This window comes from Pygoscelis adeliae, unplaced genomic scaffold (genome assembly GCF_000699105.1).
Source record: "Pygoscelis adeliae isolate BGI_AS28 unplaced genomic scaffold, ASM69910v1 Scaffold637, whole genome shotgun sequence".
In the NCBI taxonomy this organism is placed as follows: Eukaryota; Metazoa; Chordata; class Aves; order Sphenisciformes; family Spheniscidae; genus Pygoscelis; species Pygoscelis adeliae.
Window position 1 is genome coordinate 334,636 of NW_008825168.1, and position 21,346 is coordinate 355,981.

A 21,346-nucleotide genomic window follows, 5' to 3' on the forward strand; every position below is an offset into this window, starting at 1 on the left:
CCCGGGGTTCAGCCGCTGTGGGAGCTCTATGCCCTTCCTGCTCCCGCTGCAGCCGGGTGCGTTCCCCGGTCGCCGCTGTGAGGGGACCGGGCAGGCCGGCGTGGGCGCTTCGCGGGCTCTCCTTCACCTCCTGCCGGCGGCAGTGCCTGGTGAAGCCTCCTCTGGACGCGCCGCGGTGGGTGCGCGCTGCGGCGCGGTGGCAGAGCCGCGTAGGCGGCCCTCTTGCCCGCACGCTGCCGGCAAGGCGAACTCCAGGGGCTGCATCAGCGCCTGCGAGGGAGCTGTGGGCCGAGCTGGGAAACGTCAGGAATCCTCCTTTACACACAGCGCTCTCTGCAAGTTCGTGCTTTGAACAAGGGTGAGGATTAGCACAGCCCTTGTGTAAGGATGACGAGCAGGTTTCCCTGAGTTTTGTCCAGGGAATTTGGTGAAAGCTGCTCCCCCACCCCAAAAGTTGTTGCTATGTCATTTCAGGCACTGAATAAAATGCCCAAACGCCAGGTATGAACTGTAATACCTAGTTCTCATCTTCCAACAATGATAAATGCTTCTACCCATCTGTTTTGTAACAGTATGTTAAAAAAAGAATGGAAATGAAGAAGAGAGACTTCTCTACTGATGTGTTTAACGCAATGACTCTCAATATGAGAAAGCAAATTCAGTATTAGAATTTAAATCCTTATTATTATTGTAATTATGTCTAATTTTTTGCATTGAAGAAGTATAAAAATAAGCAGTGACATCAATACAAACCCAGAAGCAACAGTTTGTTTCCTGCTACAAAAGACAAGAAAGCAAATAAACTAGTACCAGCTTTCGCATTTTGTATTGCTTCACGTTTCATTGGTTGTTCTTTTTTCCCCAGAGAATTTTGATTAAAAATTTTCTGATTCATCTGCTTAAACCCTTTCTTTAAGGAGAAATTTGAAGTTTATCTTTACAATTATTTCCCTAAAATGACAGAGGGAGTTTCCTGTGTCCCTTCCTCCCTAGTTTCAGTCACTTCAATACAAGCTGCTGCTGTTGCCAAAAGAATTGGTCCGGCACACCAGCCCAGTTTGCCTTGCAGCTAGAGGAATGCTTATGCTGGCACAAGGGGAAGGAGGCGTAAGTGGGACGCAGAGCCTAGAGGATCTTAAAAATCTGTTACTATAAATTCATAATATAGAAAAGGAAGAAGAGAGCTTTGCGTGTGTTAAAAAAAAACCCACCTTGATATTCTAATTGGATCTCTGTAAAGCAGCCTCTGAATAATCATACTGACTTTCTTCCACAAGTGAAAAATAAACACTGTTTTGAAAAAACTAAATTTTTTTAGAAAATACAACTCAGAAATTAGAAGAGTATTAAATATGTAACGATAGCTGGGATGCGGATTTTATTTAAGCCCTTTACTGTAGATAGCAGAGGTAAAATTTGGTGATTTGTCATTCACTCCAATCAGTTCTGGATTTCCCTTCCTCTTTGGCCAGCAGTTAAGTGGAGCCGATTTAGCTGAATGCCCCAATCCTGACTTGGAGGCCCAACAGGATAGACACAGGACAGCAACAGTAAAAAGCAGCCATTCGGTTGATGCAAGACGTATGATGCTTTTTCAGTTTTGCTAATGTTGTACCGGAGGTCTTCAAAACTTAAAGATCAATTGATCTTAAATTTATGACTTAGAAATACCGTGAAGTAAAATATTAAGAATATGTAATTGCTAAAAATGAATGTTGTTCCTTGAGGCAAAGCAGTGAAAGATTATGAAGACTCTTTCCTCTCCTGAGTCACTGAGAGATGGAAGGCAGAAGCACCGTGCAGCGCGTGTGTGCTGGTGGCGTTGAGCTATGTAGCTTCTCCCAGGTGGGAATCATTTTCCCTTTGGAATGACACTGTGTGTGTTTGAATTCAGCTGATTAAACTGTTATCTTAGATTACTTTCTAAGACTTTTTTTTTTATCTTGCCGCGTGTTATTTAGTGGATAGAGATTATAATTCTTAAAAACCTGTGCAAATCCTTTTATTTTAAGGCTTGGGAGATTTCCACCCTTTCAAGAAGAAAAGTGTACTTTCATAAAACTGCATTTCCCATGGTGCACAAGGGCTTTCTAGGCTGGGTCAGCTGATGTAGATTGTGAAATGTTCCTTATTTCCTGTCCAACATGCATGGAAATGACTCGCGTGTACGAATGTCTCATCTCTCCTTCGTCAGGTGATTTAAAGGCTTTGGACCAGAATTCTCATTTAGAACAATGGCAAGAAACTGAGCCGTTTAACTAGCTCGGTATCTGGAAAACTGCTCCGTTTGGGGGAGAGAGATGTCATGAGGAAGTAACATTGCAGTCTGCCCTGTTAACTTCATGGGAAAAGGTAGAGAATCTTGATCTTTACCTTTGTACCAGACCTTTATCTTTGGGTTCTTTTCGAGTTACTGATTTTGCTGTACGTTATTTAAGAGAGTCACCAGATTCTTGATTAGTTGATGATTATGGCCTAGCAGCTAATAAGTAGCTCTAAGTAATGGTCATTTTTGAAGCTTTCTTTTTTGTTTTATTCTTTTTGTTTGTTTGTTTGTTTTTAACAGAGGTTGAGAGGAAACTTTTAAAAGAAAATAGAGTTTTTCCAGACTGAAGCTGAGGACTTGGCAAGAAAACACAAAATGTCTCCCGAATCAAAAAAACTTTTCAACATAATTATTTTGGGAGTCTCATTTATGTTTATATTCACTGCTTTCCAAACATGTGGAAATATTGCGGTAGGTGTGAATTTCAAAGCATGCCACATTTCTATCACAGTTATTCATCCTTTCTTGTCTTTTGTGTACTCTAATGTAAGAGTTGCTGTACTTGGGATTTTTTAGCGTGCAAGACACCTTGACATTTTGTCTCCTTTCTTTTTAGATTAAGTTGCTTAACTGGATAATTAAGCACTTTATTTCTTTAAGATAGAATAGCTACATATGTAACTGTGCCTGATTGCTTAGAAAGTAGAAAAATAATGAATCTTACCAAATGTTTGAACTTTAAAATAGTGCCTGTTTCGACACTTGCAATATTTAACAATTGAATTACATTGGACCTTCCATATTTCTGATTATTCTATATAGTCCCTTTCAAAATACTTGCCTAAGTTGTTAATATTAACCACGCCCCTAGTTTTTCCTGGAGTGTTTTTCCTAATCTAGCATATTTTTCTGTTCTAACAAACTAGACATTGAGGGGGAGTGTGAGGATAACATCTGACAAGTAGTCAGACTTCCACAATTGCTAGAACTGCCAAGTCACCTTCCATCTGAATAAGTAATTTACTGCTTTAGTATCGTGTATCTCTGCATGCTGAAGCAAGATTGGGCATAACATAATCCAAATTTACTATTAAAAGCAGATTGTACTCTTACTACTTAAATTTTTAGTATCCTGCTACTGACATACTTAGCCCGGATCCTCTAACTTACTGAGTTGTTGGCATTGCTTTCAATATTATTTATATGCCTGAAGGACAGTTAGATTTCAACATACCTCTTGAGCCTACAGGTCTTACAGCTTCTCTTTTCTTGCGCGCAAGAATAATCCTTTCAGGGTTCAGACATAATAAATGTCCTTCACTGCATTATAGAAATAACTACTTAGGATAGTTTTTGTAAAAGTCATAGTGCAGTCTGACACTGTACGTAAGTACAGCCCGGTGATCTTAGGAGTTCTGCAATGAATTCACAGCACCTCACTGAATTGGACCTAGTGATCATGCAGTCATGTAATTTATTGTCATTAAAGTCATTACAAGTGACTTTCAGTCAGATCTGCCCACCAATCCAACTAATTACATGGTCTCATGATCACTAAAGCTGATTCAAGGGAAAAAGAAAGGAACAGGGTAATAACGGGAAACCGAAAAGAACGGAAACTCTTATCAGAAGCTCATAGTTAGGTCAAATTAAGAGTATTTTGAAACTTCTCCTTTTTTCCCCACTTTTTAAATTAAGATAGTCATACATATCTACCTAAGAGAGGTGTTTTGTGAAACAAAAGTTTTGTGAAATATTTTAAGGTCTCTGATGACATCATGATATAATCCTAAAGAACTAATTACTGCTTCAAACACGGATGTTTCCCTGCCAAATATCTCCTTCACCTTCATTGTGGAGGTGTTGTGAGTTGTAATTAACACTTTAAATTAATTTTAAGTACTTTGTAGAGTCTATTAATGATTAATGCTAACATTTAATACTGACTTCAAACTGATGCAAGTGTTCTCAAACTACAAGATATGTTCTAACATATTACAACATATGATTTTCTCCTCACAGCAAACTGTTATCACAAATTTAAACAGCACGGATTTTCATGGCAGTGGCTACACAAGGTAATTTACACAGATCTTCTTATTACTGTGCTCCTTGCAGGGCGAAGCTAGTTATAATTCCACCTGGCAGAGGCCTACTCAAGAGTAGGCCTACTCAAGTTCTGCTGACTTCACAATTTAATAACGTACTTAAAGCAGTTTAAAACATGGGCTTCTCACATTCACTCTGGTTCTACTCTGAATTACTTCTAGTTGAACTACATATCTGTTTTGCATGTTTTCTTTGTAGGGAGAAAAAACACCATACGGTCATCACATTCTCAGCATTTTATCTTAGGAGATGAGGAATGTGGAAGTTTTAAAATAAATAAAACTGCTAACTAAGGCCTTGGTTGTTTGCCCTTGTACACCTCTGTGTGTTTGTGTAGGATAGGTGGTGCGGATCAACTTCCAGGAAATACTGCAACATAAATGTGAAAGGAGCAGTCAGAAAGATGAGAAGCAAAGCCACAAAAAGCCATTCTGTTTGTTTTATTGCACTGGCATAGCGAAAGTCTCCAAGTGTGATTGGGGACCTTTTGTATGCCAAGTTAAGCTGTCATATAGGAAAACCTGGTTGCTGCTTTGAAGGGTTTACTGTCTTAATTTAAACTAAACATGCAACTGGCACAAAATATATCTATACAATTTCTGTGGTGTATTTGGCAGAAAATGAAAACCTCACTGATAGACGAATGAGGCTCTGGAACATTCTCCTCTAGAAGTACTGGTAACAAAATACAATAACCATTGTTAAGGCACAGTTTGACAAATGTCTGTTGTAAATTACAAGACGTGCTTGCCTGCAATAGTTTGGGACTCTATTCAGCAATCAAGGAAACGCTGTACACTCCTATTTTCCCGTATAGGGTGCAGTGGGTGAAGGTAACAGAAGAAAGGAAGGAAATCTTTGACCGTGAAAGTTATGCAGTTCCTTAAGTTATATATGTACTTTACTCGATACTTTGGAATCGACTGAACATTCTTGTATCAGTTGCACTTATACTCTGTATTTTAAGTACTTAATCATCTTTGGTGTTTATTTATGTAGCATGTCCATTATTTATGGAGTATTCTCTGCATCAAATCTTATATCACCTTCAGTGGTTGCGATAGTAGGACCTCAACTCTCCATGGTGGTTAGTGGCATATTTTATAGGTAAGTATTAATTTTGAATTTTTGTCTGCTTCCTTTGAAGTCTTTCTTTCATTTTTTCAGACCTAAGGCTACCATGCCATACACGAAATGGTACTGGCTACGGAAGGCAACTGTCTGTATCTTTAGATGTGTAACTGCAGAGTACTTCAGCCTACTGGAAACAGAGTGTATTTTTTCCACAGCATTTCCAGACTTTGCTGACTGTGGAGTTCAGGTTGTGGTCTCAGATTAATGACTATATAAAAAAAAATTCTACATGCTTAGTGGAGTAAAAAGATTACCTTTTTCACATATGACCTGAACTATTTTCCAACATCACTTAAGAGAGGGTAGCTGATTTAGAAGAAACTAAGTGACATATCTGATTGTTAAAGAGCATCGTCCACTTTAAGTCTATATTCAATAAACTGATCTGTTCTATTCTAGCCTATACATTGCCATTTTTATCCAACCTGCTACATGGGCTTTCTACACTGCTTCTGTTTTTATTGGCATTGCGGCTGCTGGTAAGCCTTGTTCTTACTCTGCTTACTATTCTTTGCTACATTTGAATATACCTCTAAAATATTTTTATTTCCTGAGCAATATATTCTGTATATTTCAGTACTCTGGACGGCACAGGGAAATTGCTTGACTGTAAATTCTGATGAAAACACCATTGGAAGGAACAGTGGAGTATTTTGGGCACTCTTACAGTCCAGGTAAGCTTTATTTGTTAATCTTTTTTTGGTTGTGTACACATCCTACTTTTTACATTTTTTGATAAGTGGGAGACTCCATCTAAAAATACTCCACTAGTACCTTGCAGTCAGTGAAGTGGGAGGGAAGGCTGGAAGCAACATTTCTATTGCTATTGTGCATTGTAGATCAATGAATGAAAGTTACATATTGCAAGCCTCTGCCCTCGACATGCTAAGAAGATACATTTCTGTTAGGGGAGCATTGACAGACCTAACAGAAATCTTGTTGATTGCAGAGGGCTGTGCTAATTTGTGTCAGGATACTGAGTGCACTAATAAGCCCAAATGGTCCTCAACAACCTCACCTGGAACCTCCACCACACCCTTCCCATCTGCCCATGGGCCCAGGACCCCCATTTAAACTCAGCCCTGGGCCTCCTAATTCCTCTGGAGCTGCAGTGGAGGAGTACTGGTCTCCAGCTCAGCCACAGCTATGGATCCTGGTGGCCTAGACCCCAGTCCACAGACTGACTTCCCATCTTGGCTTTGTTCTGCCTTGTCGCTGTGGACCCGCGTGGCAATCACCGGACCTGACTCTGGTTTGTGGACTGAGTTCCCAGCTTGACCTCAGACCTGCCTTGTCAACACAAGCTTGTATGATTGTCTGGACTCTTGGTTGACCCTGCCTACAATTTTTGGGTCTGCCCCGCTTGCCTTGCTCGAGTACTGTGGGGCTGGGCTGTAGCCGGTGAGGCACCTTCCCTGCCGGATGTGTTATCCCCCTTGCCTCCGAGCCCTCCTTCCCTGATGGAGCAGCCGGACCTTGCTGCTCGCTGACAAGTTGAAGTGACAAGACTAAAGTTGGACCTGGCAGTCAGAAAAGAGATCTTGTACTTGTTGTTGATACTTCCCAGATATTAAGCTTTGAGTGCTGCATCAACCAAAAAAGGCAGCAAAATGCTCGGCATCAAGAAAAGTAGTGTAGAACGAGGTAGTGGATGCTGTGTTGCTGCCATTGAGTATTTTGTGCAGATGTGGTCTATGTCTCTTGGGAGAGTGTGATGTAATTAGGGTATAGGGAAAAACAATGAAAATTTGCAAGAAGATAGAGCTGCTGAGTTGAAGAGAGACTAAAAAGGCTGGGACTCTTCCCTTTGGAGAAAAAGTGTCTGAGGAGGATTATAGTGATGGGTTACTAAAACATGAAGGCAGCAGGTGAGCTGAATGTAGAACTGTTGCTCACCAAATGCTACTGTGCTAGAACTCGGGTCACTTGATGAAGTTCAAAGAGGATTGGTTTGGAACAAATAAAGTGCTTCTTTACACAATGGGTGATTAAACTTCTGGAACTTGCTGCCACAGGAGGGTGTGGAGTTGGATGGTGTCAGCAAGATCAAAAAGGGATCAAATTCATTGGCAACAGGTCCACAAATGGTTGTTGAAGAGAGATACCTTTTATCACCCCTAATACAGCAATTTTGGATATTGGGAGATAATGAGGGGTATGAATCGCAGGAAGTGCTGGCTGGTGAGCCTGCATTCAATGGCATTGCTAATGTTGTTGTGGGGACAGAATACTGGGTTAGTAGAACATCAATCTGAACCAGTAGCATACTTTTTGTGTTTCTTAAGTTTCAGGTTCAGGAATTAACATATCAGTATGTTATCACAGTAGCAATTCTCACAAACCCAACTAATTGTGTGTTCTACAGTGAGTAAAATGCATGGCTTTATATGAGGAAACTGGACTCTAAGGTTCTTTTGAATCACTGTTCATTCAGAATTATTATATTTCAGGAAACTGTAGGTAGGAACACAGAATTTCCCTTGAGCTGTTAACAACCGATTTAGCATTGCTGGGGCAATACTTCAGGCAAGACACGTGACTCTTCTAAGGAAGCATTACAAAATCATCTCCATAAATACGTCAGCTTTCTAACATATGCCCTTCCAAAATTAGAGAGAGAGGCAATAGGTATGGATTTCCTTATTTTTGCTACCACCTTGTGTTTTGATTCTTGAAAATGAATAGCCAGCATTATGGGGAAGAATCCTTTACTGTGTTTGAAGTTTAATATGGAGTAAGCAGGTTGCATGGAGAGTGATTAGTGTCTTTATTTCTTTCACAGTTGCACAGTACTATTTTTTGCATAGAATAGTATTACCATGATGGTACAACCTCCATCTTACCACAAAAAGTGCTGTTCACCTTTGTTCTTTTTGTTTACAGCTTGTTTTTTGGAAACCTCTATATATACTTCGCTTGGCAAGGAAAAACTCACATATCAGGTGGGTATTGCTTGTTTATATGGGAGGCCATCCTTTAAAGTACAGTAGCATGAATAAACGTGAAATAATGAACTGGAAAGTGGCAAGAAACTTGTACAATAGCAGACAGGGTTTTTTTCCAATTTATTGTTAGATATGCTCTATTTTTAGAGTATGTTTTTGATTCAGTGTTCCATGGTACTCATGGCCCTTGTGTTATCTATGTTGTTTTCCTGCATGCAGTGCACTTTGAGTACCTTCTTTTAGGATATTGTCTATGAAATTTTTCAGAATAAGATTTTCCACAATAGCTAGTCTGGAATTTTCCCTGTGCAGACATGCTTATGCCAAAATACGCGTGGGGGAAAGGTATTCTGGAATGGCTGTATGTTTAATATACACGCTATGCTGTTCCAAAGTAAGTTCCTGGTGTAGACTGTCCTTCTAAATCAGATTGGAGACTGGTTAACCTATGAAATAAAGGAAAAGAAAGGAAAACCATTCCTGTTCACTTCATGGCTGCACTAATCATTGTGGTGGCACAAAGCAGTGTAGCAAGACAGAGGTTGAGATGTGCAGCTGGACTGAGGGTGGGTTGCTGCTGCTTAAACTGGCAGCATTGCTGGCAGAGTGTGTAAAGAACTTAGTCTTTGTAAACTATGCCAAGAAAGGAAGACTAACTTCCTGATGGGATTGTAATTAATACTATGGTTTTTTGTCTGCCATCATGCTAGACTGGTAAAGAGCAGGAATTAGAGAACAGTGGACTTTATTAATATTCTTAAGAAGCTGGATAGTGGTTGAGACTCAGTGGTTTTAAAACAGATTTCTGGCAACTGTTTAAGCAAGTCAAGGTAGGTGGGCGTATCAACTAAGAAAACTGCAATGATGAAAATAGAGCAAAATCTAAGATTTTAATTATAAAAACCAAGCATTGCTGGAAAAACAACATTTTGTAAACAAGTAGGGTTGATTGTCCTGTTCTATAATGACTGTGAGAGTTTTCCTTGTTGTAGTCTTACAGTAAAATATCTACTTGAATGGTCAATTCTTTTACGTTTAGAAGATGAGGATACTTCTGCTCTAGTCAATCAGGAATAAGTTGTTGACTTTTAAATTATAATTATCAGGCTTCAGAAATACTGCCCTGTTGAGAGGAATAGTCCACTTCATGCTTCTGTTAGATCCATCTTTTCAGGTTTTCCACAGACAAGCTTGGTAGCGTGGCACAGGTTAATTTCAAGGTTATCTTCCATGTTCCCTCACCTCTAACACAAAGGCTTAAATGTTCTTGAAAGTATTGGAGACACTTTGGTGGGCCTGAAATTCTATGCGTTCTAAATTTCGTTGCTCTTGCTAACCACAGAATAGAGCAATTAACTATAAGGGAGTTCTGCTGTTACATTTTCCTCCATCTTTAAATGTCTTGAGATTCCTCTTTATTAAAAAAATGTTGATATCAGAAGATTTAACAGCTTTTAAAAATAAATTCCTCATTCCTTTTACTACCTATATAAAAATATTACAGGTATTTGAAGGTGAAGCACATATTCTCTTTTTGATCTGTAATCGTACACAGGTTATTTTTAATTGATGTAGAACAATTTTGCATTTACTTTTAAGCTAAAGGGGAAGTAAATACAAGCGTAGGCGATATCTTCAGAATCATACACTAGTTCAATCACAAGTATTAGCTGTTTCTTGGCTTTTTTTCGCTGCTCAATATTTGTAAATGGGAGTGACTTCTGTATTACAGACTTGCCTGTGCCAAACAAGTTGGTTAGTGCAGCAGAGCTGGTGCATAGGGCAGCAATTACCTTCCTCCAGCTGCATATCGTATGCTGTGTCAGTTAGTGAGGCTTCAGTGGTTTTAAGGCGTTTGTAGTTTACAAGCCTACCAGTTTATGATGCTACAGCACTAATATTTCTGATACTGGTAAAGAGCTTTTTCTTAGAAATTTGAAGGGTTTTGGGATAGTTTGCTATGTCCACTCTGAATTATGTAAGTCTTGAAAGATGTACTTTCTTCTGCTAATAATTTATGCACTTCCTTTGTTAATTGGCTCCTCCTTGGTCATAGCCTTTGCATGGCAGAAAATACGAGTGACACTCTTTAATATGCCAATATTTTATTGGCATCATAAAACTGAGACAGGAATTTGCCAGCAGCTGGGTACCTTTTGCTCCACATGAAAGGTAAGTTAGAAAATTAGTATGCATCTTAAACACTGTTACGTAGTATGTCTGTATTAGTTCTTTGAAGGTAGTTGAATTGGTTTGAATTGCTTTTGCACGTCTAGTTATGACTCTTGTTTGTTTTTCCACAGAGAGCGATCGCAGAACTGTCTTCATTGCTCTGACTGTTATCAGTCTTGTGGGCACAGTTCTGTTCTTTCTGATTAGGAAACAAGAGGACATGAAAACTCCAGGGGAGGAAGATTCTACTAATGAAATCCTGGGGGACAGCTCGTAAGTGCTTATGGCAATAATATGTTGTCACACACACTTGTTTGTACTCCTACTCTCAATGGAACATCGCATTCACTTCTTCTCTGAACTGGAAACAATCAATGTTATGAACAACCTGTAGAATTTACAGATTTAATAGAGAAGTGTCTGTACCTTAACAAGTGAGAATTAATGTTCTTCATATGACACATTCTCAAGGGTGGAGCGCAGTACTGCATGTTAAGTTTCCATTAATGAGCAAGTGCCTTTGGAAAGATACCATTTACCTCTCTTCTCCATTGACTATTACTAAACATGTATCTGCCTTTCCTAGTCTGTCTTGCCCTCATCAGCCCAGTTTAAAGGCTGGAATAAGCTGAAATTACTCCCTTTTTGTAGGTTATCTTTTACATACTGAAACGTGTTTTTCATATCTTCTCTAAATACATATATATGCCACCCTGATAAATACATTAGAAGTGTATGTATTAGAACATAGGTACATAGATAGATTCAGTACAGTTTTGCCTGAGGCATCAGTTTAAATATTTTTGCTTTGTTTAAAGAACACTGAAAATGTTAGAAAAATATCAGTAAGTATGCCAGTGAAAAAATGTTCAAAGCTAAAAATGCTCAGAAGAAAGATTCTGTTAAACAGGTTAATTTTTGAAGGACATTCACTAGCCCAGAAAGTAAATAAACTTTGTAATTAGTAGTTTAGATTCTCAGAAACTTTTAATAATATATTAGTATATTCCAGTATATAATACCGGGCTAGAAAATGTACAGAAAATTTGAAAAATTAAGCTGCCTTTCAGCATAGTGATACAATGTGGTTATTCTTTTTCCATTTTGATTAAGTCATTTGTTTATCCAGGTCTGCACAAAACAAAATGACGAGAGCAGTGGCTGCCTTCAGTAAGTACTGTTTCACATAAGAGTTGTTTCAAAAAATAGACATATCCTTTCCAGCTCTCCATGATTCTGCTGATAATGTGATCATGTACAAATCACTTAGAACAAAAACTTGTGAACAAATAAGGTTTGAAGAATGCAGTTCAGTTATTCCACTTAGCAGGCCATCCCTGAAGGCCTATATTCTTCAGAAAATGACTGCCAGATGGCAGTGGTTTTCAGACCTGAGATGACAGTTCACATAGGGACACAGGACTGATGAGTTTTGAGCCTGATAGGAAGTCAGTTGCCGATGTGAGTATTTGTGATTTTGAGCCTAGCCAAAATGAGGCTTGCAACTGGAAAATCTTGGGAACCACAGAACTAATGTGTGGTCAAATTACTGTTGATGTGTGATTGGTGTGAGCTGGCTGTCTATGCTTCAGAAGTGCTCCTTTCAGGTGGTGATATCATACAAACAAAGCTTGACTGCGAGCAAAGAAAGTGAAGTAGATTTCACTTCAGTTACATATTAGTATAGTCCAGGGGTACTTTCTTGATGTAGTTTCAGATCCAAGCTATTTCACAATAGCTTCCTTCCTTCTGTAGATGAGCTCCAGAAGAATGGGTCACTGCTTGGGAATGCTAGTGCATGAAAGTTGGGTTGTGGTTTGTTTGTTTTTTTTAAAATCACTACCATAACAAGCTAAAGGAGAAGTTACATGTTATTTTATTTTGTCACCAAATGATACCACTTAAAAACAACAATTTTGAATTAGAGCATCTGCAGTTTCTGTTGAAGTTTGATGTGGTCTGCCTGTGACTGTTAATTTTGTTTTGAGAACGTGGAGATCTTCACTGAGAATTTATTTATCCTTTTAGGAGACAATCACCATGAACTGAGAGAGAGCACAAAAATACAATGAGCAGAAAATTGTCTGCTAATTGAAAACTGTATATCCTCTCTTTAATATTCCCCCCCTCTTGTGTTTCTTACAAAAAAGGATTTCAGATCAGCACATTTCTTTTAAAGGGCAAGTCAGAGTTGGTTTGTTTAGCACTGTGTTTACTGTAATAAAGTCACAGTTTGCATAATTTTAACCTATTTTTGCTTTAAGCGAAGGGCAAAAGAAAGTGTAACTTCTCTTAATAGTGTTATTGGAAGTTATATTAATTTCCATTATTATGTCTTTACAGAGAAATCTATAAAGCTGAGCTTCACCAAAGAGATTATGCTTCTCAGTGTTACAACAGCCTACACAGGTATGAAGCAAGCAGAGTATATAATCATGTAGCAGTGTCAGGGCATTGTTTGGAATTACAACCCCAGAGCAGGACTGCAGTTCTGGACCTCTGCAAACTTTACTTGAATATTTCAATTGACTTTGAATGAGTTAGTTACTTATGACATTTCTCTGTTCTGGAAAGCGTTTCTCTATGGGAGGAGGGGTGCACCTAAATCTGCAGGTACTGACAGATGTAGTAATGCTTGGTTCAGTACAGTTCTGGGTCCCAAATTGAGGGTTAGGCAAAATTTACATAGGTGGTTTTAATGTGATTTGGCATTACACTATCAATAGGTTGTAGATTGTTTATTTTAATTCAAGCACAATGCAATTGCATTAATGTTTGCACATCACACTTTCAGTGTCACCTTCATTAAGGTATGAGAGATTTCTAACAGTCTTCATCTTAGTCTTGGTTCTATTGGGAAAAAATTCTGCCATTTTCAACTATTTTTGTCATTAGTATTTGCTGTGGCAGGAGCTTGCTCTCTTTTTGGCGACGTTAGTTAAACCTGGTCTGCCATTGTTAGACCAAGGTGTGAGTTGTAGAATAGAAATACATTTATTTTTGCCATATACTACAGTGATTCTTCTACAAAAATACTAGAAAATGTTCAAAATGTTACTGGGGGCCTTTAACGGATTCTGGGGGGTTCTTGCTCCTTAATTGGCTTCAGATGTAGTTCTGTTCATGATCAAATTAAGTTTTAGGAAGAATAGATACATCTTCAGAACTTCAGCTCTGAGTCACTGTTATGAAAAATTGTTGTTAGCTCTTGTAGGTGAAAAGAAAAACTTAGATGTGAACAAACCATAAACAGTGCCGTAATGTCTGCTGAAGTTTGCTGTCAGCTTCTGGTAGAGAAATAGCAGTAGTAGCTATGAAGTCGGCTTGCACCAGCCACTAATCTGAGTTACAAGTTCCTTCACAGCATCTCCAATGTTGTGTTAACCCAAATTAACTAACTTGAATTCCTCTTAGGCGTTTAGTGCATGAGAATTTAGTAATGGGAATGTGAAGCAAGATAACAAGGGAAGGCAGTCAGGTTTTACCTGATTAATCTGCAATTTGGTCTTAAAGGTAGCAGAAAAAACCCCTCAGTCCAGCTTGGAAAAAATAGCTGCTGCCATCTGGTGGCTCTTGGCCGATATTGCCACTTTATGTAGGACAATACAAAATCCTCTAAGGCCGACAAAGCTTTTATTTCCAAAATTAACGGTTGGATTGCCAAGACTACTCAAAGTTCATCCCTTTTTGAGGGGTATATGCAGTTCATATATCATGTTAGGTCGCCTGCTACTGGTAGCCCAGGATATGGTGTACCATATCTTTGCGATAGCAAAAGACAAAGGAGGTGAATTAGAAACAATTTTATTTTTGAACTGTTTTTCTTTGCTTAAGCATAACACTTTGCACTGTGTTAAATATTCTTTTTATTAAGTAACTGATATTTTTACACTGGCTGCTTGTAGTCATGCTAGTCAGACTCAGCTATGTCTTTCCTCACAGTAATGGCAAGAGAAAGGAAGAAGCATTTTAAACAAATAGCAGTTGTTCTTTCTCAGTTTTAGTTCGTTATGTATGTATAGAAAAGTAGCAGTCCGTTTTAGGAATCTTAGCTCCTTATTGGTATTTGGGGATGCAGGGGCTTTCTTAGGAATGCCATAACTTGTGGGGGAAAAAAAAATCTTACACTGAAATTGTGCTTTATTTCTTCAGTTACTTTAAGTGTTGTTTTATGTGGCACTTTTTGTTTGGATGAAATTCCAAAGTTCTTGAAAAGTAGCAATGTAAACTATATACAGGGATTGTGTCAACAGAAGCAGTACTGAACCTAAGTGCATGTGACACTAGTTAGTGACACTGTTTTTTCTAATATAGTTTTTGTAAACTGGCATAGGAGAATATCATAATTAATAGTTTAGAATTCCCTCTTTGCTTCTATTACGCATACGTCATTTAAATATATGTGAAAGGCACTTAGGGAAAAACAGCCTTTAGACATAAAGAATTTTTTCATAACTTTCTTAATAGTTCATCTATCAATTTTGTTTGGTTTCCTTCAAAGGTTTGGAATTAACATTCTTTTCTGGAGTATATGGAACGTGTATTGGTGCTGTGAATAGGTTTGGCAGTGAGGAGAAAAGCCTTATTGGTCTTTCTGGTATTTTTATTGGTGTTGGAGAAATTTTAGGTGAGTCTAAATTTACTACCTTACAGACAAAAAAGGATTAAGATGTAGTTGCTAAAATTTTTTGTTTGTATTTAACTGAATAGTGTCTTTCAAGCTTCCAGCAATGGTTATGTAAACAAAAAAATGAAATATTAGGAATAAAACTATCAACGTGGTTCTTATTGCACTGTGAATTATACGTTATACCATGTAAAGTGAATGTGGACTAGGATGTGAAATACTGATGACTATGAATCCTAAGATTTTGCATTCTTTATGAGTTAGTGCAAAGAAATACCTAAGACTTAGAATGAGAGAAACACTAGGCTACAATGTTATTAGGGAATTTTCAGCATTTTGATATTCTGTTTTTAAATAGTATTCTGTTTACCTTTTTATTATTTCTTAAGTGATGTCATAACTATTTTAAATTTATTTAAAAAATTATTACACTGAAGATTTTTTCTTTAAAACAGCTTGTGTTAAATGAGATCTGATATTTGAATAAAATTGAATATGGGTAATTTTCATTAAGTAAATCTTTTTTCTTGCTTAAACTCAAGTCCTGCAGTGTTTAAAAAAAAAAAACAACCCCCCCCAAAACAACCAAAAAACCCCCCACAAAAAAACAACCCACTGTCTTTGTTCACTAGCAACTTAGATCCACAGAGATGCCTGTTTTTGCAATTAAAAGAGCTAAGCACAAGGCCATGCATTTTCACTTAGTACTGTTGCGATACTGGAGGGGACAGTGGCTGCTGGGAAAATACCTGCAAAAATGTTAAGTGTCTTCGTCAGCAATCATCTGATAAATCTCCTGCCTGCGTTTCTCAGACATCTCTAGCAACCCAAAGGTTGTGTCGTCTGGCAAATGGGGCTGGCAGATCTGGCAGACTCCTTGGGACTGTTTTCATGTCTGTCAATCTTTCAGTTATCCAATATGGGGAAGTTTATAAGTTTTCAGCTTTTTTTTTTTTCAGTATTTTAAGTTTGGTTCTGTTCTTTACATCTTAAGTTCTGATTTAATTATCCAATCTTTTTGACTCGTACAGGTGGAGGAATCTTCGGTTTATTGAGCAAGAATAATCGCTTTGGCAGGAACCCTGTTGTGATGCTAGGCATCGTTGTCCATTTCATAGCCTTTTATTTAATTTTTTTCAACATGCCAAATGATGCCCCTATTGCTCCTATGGAAGGAACAGATGATGTTGCTTATATGATTCCAAGGTATGTAAGCTTTTTCCTTTGGCTGGTATAACTCAAGATGTATATAAAGAGCTTGTTCCTCTAATAGAAAACTCCTTGAAGCTGCTTTTCTGTGTAGTGACTAACTCCACAGAAAAGGCTTTTGGGAATTCTGTTTTTATTAAAGGCAGACATTCTACTAGTATGCACCCAATTTAGGAATTTAAACGGCATAAGAATAAAAAGCATGAGGATGTTAGGTAGCAATTCTGTCACTTGAGAACTGACATTCCTGGCATCTAGTACAATAGTAAGACCAGCAACTGTTGTACTGGGTGTCAGGAATTCCATTTTACTACAGCAGGGAGCACCAGCCTTGCGCTGCTGCACTGTTTCCAAAGTCTTTGAATGCTCATTGTCAAAGTCCACTTGACCTAACTGGAGCCATGCGATGCCTGTCTCTTATACCACTCAGTGTTAGGGGAAGAATATAGGGAACTTTCTCTCATCATTACAACCTTCTTTGGGGTGTATTTTTAACAATTTGTGTGAAAAGACAGTGTTGTTGGTTTGTGCAGACTCAGCTGCTAACTTGCAATTCTAAGCATTTGTGCCTGTGCTGGTGACTATTCTTTATTTAACTGGAGTAGTTTTCTGCAAAATGAATTGGTAATTCTCTAATGTTCCTGCAGTTTTTATGAACTCACCATGTGCGTCTCACCTTTTAATTGCTGCCTTGTGGGCTTTGTGGCTCCAAACACCAAAATGAGTTCTTCTAGAGGTTCTAATTCAGTGCAGAATTCACTGCAGGTAACAGTAACAGGAGTCTTAGCATTCAAGAAATTAAAATCTGATGAAACTATTATTTTCACCAAGCCAGGCATTCCCAGTTCTTTTCCAGTTAAATTTAAAGTTTGATAACTTTGTTCCATTCTCAGTTTCCAAGTAAGTCTGCCAAAAATAGTTTATAGATGTGTAAGCTCTTTGAACAAATGGCTTTTAAATTTGATTTACTTTCTCTTCAGCAAAGAGGTGGCCATATTCTGCAGCTTTCTGCTGGGCCTGGGGGACAGCTGCTTCAACACCCAGCTCCTCAGCATTTTAGGATTCCTGTATTCAGAAGACAGTGCTCCTGCCTTTGCCATCTTAAGTTTGTTCAGGTATTACATAGCACAGCCTTTTGGAAGTGTGACTGTTGGAATGTTACTGAAATACTGGGCTGGGTTTTTTAATGAGCTGAGAAAAATTATGTTGTTTCTGCAAAGGACTTCAAAGTTTTTGCTTTCACAGGAGAAAAAAGTTTTTCAGGTAGGAGTAGCTTGATTGTTTAGCTTGGTGTGATTATCTAATCAAACTGCTATTACTTACGAGTTTTGAGGGAAGTTAGAAGTGTTGGAATTGTAGTTCAAAGTCAAAAGGCTAGTACAGTTAACCAGCTTGGGTTTTACTTAAATAATCATTTACCGAATTTATTTAGTCAAAGAACTCTTTGACAGAGGGGGGTGAGTTAGAAGGAAACAAGTTGTTTAAATAGTAGTTGAAGAGGTTGTGGATGATGTACCATGTCACTGGGAGTTACCAGGTGGGTACACAGACAAAAGGAGAATTAAGTTATGTTGTTTATCTGTTCTTAAGTAGTCAGAATGCCAAAAAAAATGCATCTGTGCTACTGGAGACTTGACGAAAAGTCTTCATACAGTATGAATACAACTGCTGCATTTTGGATAGATCACTCGCAGGCATTAATCTTGTTTGGTACTGAACTTTCCAGGTCAAGATCTGTGTTGATCAGAGGTATCGGTACAAAAACGGTGGTGCAGAGCATTGAAACTGCTAGTGCATGCTCACACCAATAGCAAGCTAGTGCTGAGAGCAGAGGTTTAAAAGATGACAGCTGCTTGCTTCAAAAAGATATTTTTTTCCCTTGTGCACTGCTCCATTTTTATATATCATTCTCAGCGACAGTAAGAATTTGAGATAGATGTGGAATATAAAGATTCTTTGAGCTCTAATGAAAACTTTACCCTTAAAAAGGATAGATTGCAAGTAAGCAACACTGCTTGTCAAAGCCTCTAGCTATTTTGATATAGAATAGTTTGTGATGCTGTAAAACTGGAAGTAGTTTTCTGGATTTTGTCTTAAAGCCTTGGCAGTGTCATTTCTAGACAAACTGTTTTCAAGTACCAGAGAACTGCACTTGCGACGGTACAAACGCTTTTGAGTTTTATGTTCATTTTCTGCAGTGAACACTATTTAAATAACAAGTGAAAACTAAATCTGTTGTATAGCATATCAAGACATATGTTGGGGTATAATGAAGTTTTAAGATTATAGATCTTCTACAGAAGCATGCTACTGAGAGCTGCATATTAAACTGTGTGTATGCCAGTTTGATAATCCTTGCATAGTAATACTAGTCTGGATATCTCCACTGATAATTGTTTTACCTTGTGTTTTTTTTCTCTCAGTCCATCTGTGCTGCAGTTGCATATTTCTACAGCAACTACTTCCTTCTGCAGTGGCAACTCCTGATCATGGTGGTTGTGGGCTTCTTTGGAACAATTACCTTTTTTACAGTGGAGTGGGAAGCAGCAGCAGCTCTTGTTGCCCGTGGCTCGGACTACAGCAGCATTTGATCTAGATACCACGCCTAGTCCAACATCAGGAAAAACACAGGCACATTTCCTGTGAAGTGATGCGAGAAGGTGAAAAGATCAAGTTGCTGCAGAGGCTAAGATGGAGGAAGCTACTACTAAATAACCCTCAGTCTAACTGAATGTGAAACACGGGAGGAAAAAATGCCGAATTTGAAAGGCTTTTTGCTTGCTTTAATCAACTGAGCGTGGTACTCGTGTTCTTAAAAATCCGGTATTAGAAATGGAAGGAAATGTAGAGATCTATGTATTGAACAGGTCTGTTCTGAGATGTACGTTTCAGAATGTAATTGCCTAATTTCACTTTACCATGCGCTACAGAATTACAATTTTGGCTTTTTTCCCCTAAACTATTTTTTCTATATTCTAGTTCTGCAGACATTTGAATTCTTGTATTGAATGAGTGATATTTTTATAAGGTACATTATATCGCAGAATGCATCTGCACCACTGAGAAATCGGCTTATGTCAATGACTTTTTCAACAATTAGATATGCAGAAGTATTTCTGTGGGAAATGTTGCCGCCTTATTCTGTCTCACCCAGTTCCTTGTTTCCCAACCATTTGTTTATTAATCTATTTTGTGTGCTTAAATTTAGTCAGGTGCATGTTTGGTGGTTTTTTTTTTGAAGAAAGTGGATCCAGTTGTAGTGTGACACAAAAGATTTTACAAGAATTTGAAGATGTTACCCTGAGGCATCTTAAGGATGTGATCCTGAGATCTGTGAAATATTGATAATTGAAAACGGTCTCTTGGTTCAGCATCTCAGAATTGAACTGTGTTGACATAGCTACTGAAACTTTCTCGGGGTAATGCTATATGAAGGACCATAAGACATGGCTTCCCTCCCAGACTCCCAAATAGTTCTTTTGAGTTCAATGAAATTTTCATCATAATCTGTGATGGGAGCATTGTCGAAGATATAACTTTTTAAAGTACAGATAGACTCAGAATGTGAACTGTAAGAATAATTTTGCAGTATTTATTCTACTGCATAGTCTAAAAATACCTGAAACACTTGACGTCAGTTGTTTCATTCAGTATATTTTGGGAAGACTGTACTGTAATCTTATTCCGCCAAATGCAAAAACAAGTATACTAGCATAGTAACTAAGTTTTAATCCAAAACTGTTATAGATGATATAATGCAGGCAGTGAATGTAACTCACCTTGATTTTATCTGTCTACATGACTGTAGTACTTGCAGTTAGGTTTCTGTCTAGTGGGCAACCGAGAGCAGGTATGGAACACTGAGAAGGTGTTTTTAGACACTCCATGTGTAGCTGTTTTTAGAAAAGTACCATTTGCCAACCTTTTTTTATGCACAGTCAGAATGTTAATGTCTTATCCTTAAAGACAAGCAAAAAAAGCCGACTCGGTATGTGTCAGTAGCTCCTGCATGTCGTAAGTATGTAGGTGTACCCACGGTTAAACTCAGTGAGGGAGTATGATATCTCCTGTGACATTTGCTGTCACTTTTTCTCTCACAGGGCACGTAACACACAACTCCCATGAAGCACAGCCCTCTTCATGCGCAGTAAAACAGCAGAGAGGGATTATTTTACAGGCATATAGGAAGGGATTTTTAAATTCAGTGCAGGTTTTTGCTGTGAGATCAGTAAAGTGTTAATGGGATGATGAGAGGGCACCTGAACATTTGGCAAGCAAAGAAATCTCTGAGGACAGCCAGGAAAGAAAGCCTTGTGTATTCCCAGGAGATTTAATGAATGATGTATAAATAAATAAATGAGACAGAACACACAGTTGAGCGAGGGGTTACCAAAGCCATTCCAATTTGTCAGACAAACTGAAAAAGCATTCGGTATTCAATCAATATATATGATTAATGTGACTAGCAGCACTCTAATGCCTCTCTCTTATCCACTCCTGTTACCCTGTAATTTGAAGCATACTATTTTTATATACTGAGCACCGTAAAAGGTATAGATGATAGGATGCTGCCAGTGATTAGGACTCTCTTGTTGCTAGACATTTGTGTTTTCTCCTGACTACCAAAAGGGACAAAGAGCTTTTTTTAAGATGGGGAATTACTGACTTTTGTCTCCAAACTCTTCCTGGGACCTGTTTTCCCCTGCATATCAATGCGAGAAAGACAGACGTGGAAGTTCACAAGGAACAACTTTGTTGTACAGTACATGGGGGGGGGGGAATGATTCTCAGGTGGTGATGAGTAACTTATAAATACTTTTAACACAATGCCGTTTAATTGTAGCTAGGTTATGGCTCTCATGAGGTTGCTTTTTAATTGATCCC

The 21,346-nt window shown here is 38.3% G+C and overlaps 1 protein-coding gene across 2 annotated transcripts; it reads left to right on the forward strand.

Moving 5' to 3' along the window:
- The first annotated feature begins 2,122 nt into the window (after window positions 1–2,122).
- On the forward strand, window positions 2,123–20,806 carry MFSD11 (major facilitator superfamily domain containing 11). Of its 2 annotated transcripts, none has more exons than XM_009328904.1 (14): window positions 2,123–2,352; window positions 2,567–2,737; window positions 4,289–4,344; window positions 5,375–5,482; window positions 5,909–5,988; window positions 6,087–6,183; window positions 8,393–8,451; window positions 10,758–10,899; window positions 11,756–11,796; window positions 12,970–13,035; window positions 15,128–15,253; window positions 16,285–16,459; window positions 17,443–17,577; window positions 18,886–20,806. In XM_009328904.1, exons 2-14 carry the CDS (start codon window positions 2,642–2,644, stop codon window positions 18,947–18,949), a joined length of 1,245 nt encoding a protein of 414 aa, XP_009327179.1. In that variant the 5' UTR covers window positions 2,123–2,352; window positions 2,567–2,641; the 3' UTR covers window positions 18,950–20,806. The 2 variants fall into 2 exon arrangements, with proteins under 2 accessions (XP_009327179.1, XP_009327180.1); XM_009328905.1 differs by lacking the exon at window positions 2,123–2,352 and adding an exon at window positions 17,993–17,999 and having other exon boundaries at window positions 2,590–2,737; window positions 17,443–17,571.
- The last annotated feature ends 540 nt before the right edge of the window (window positions 20,807–21,346 follow it).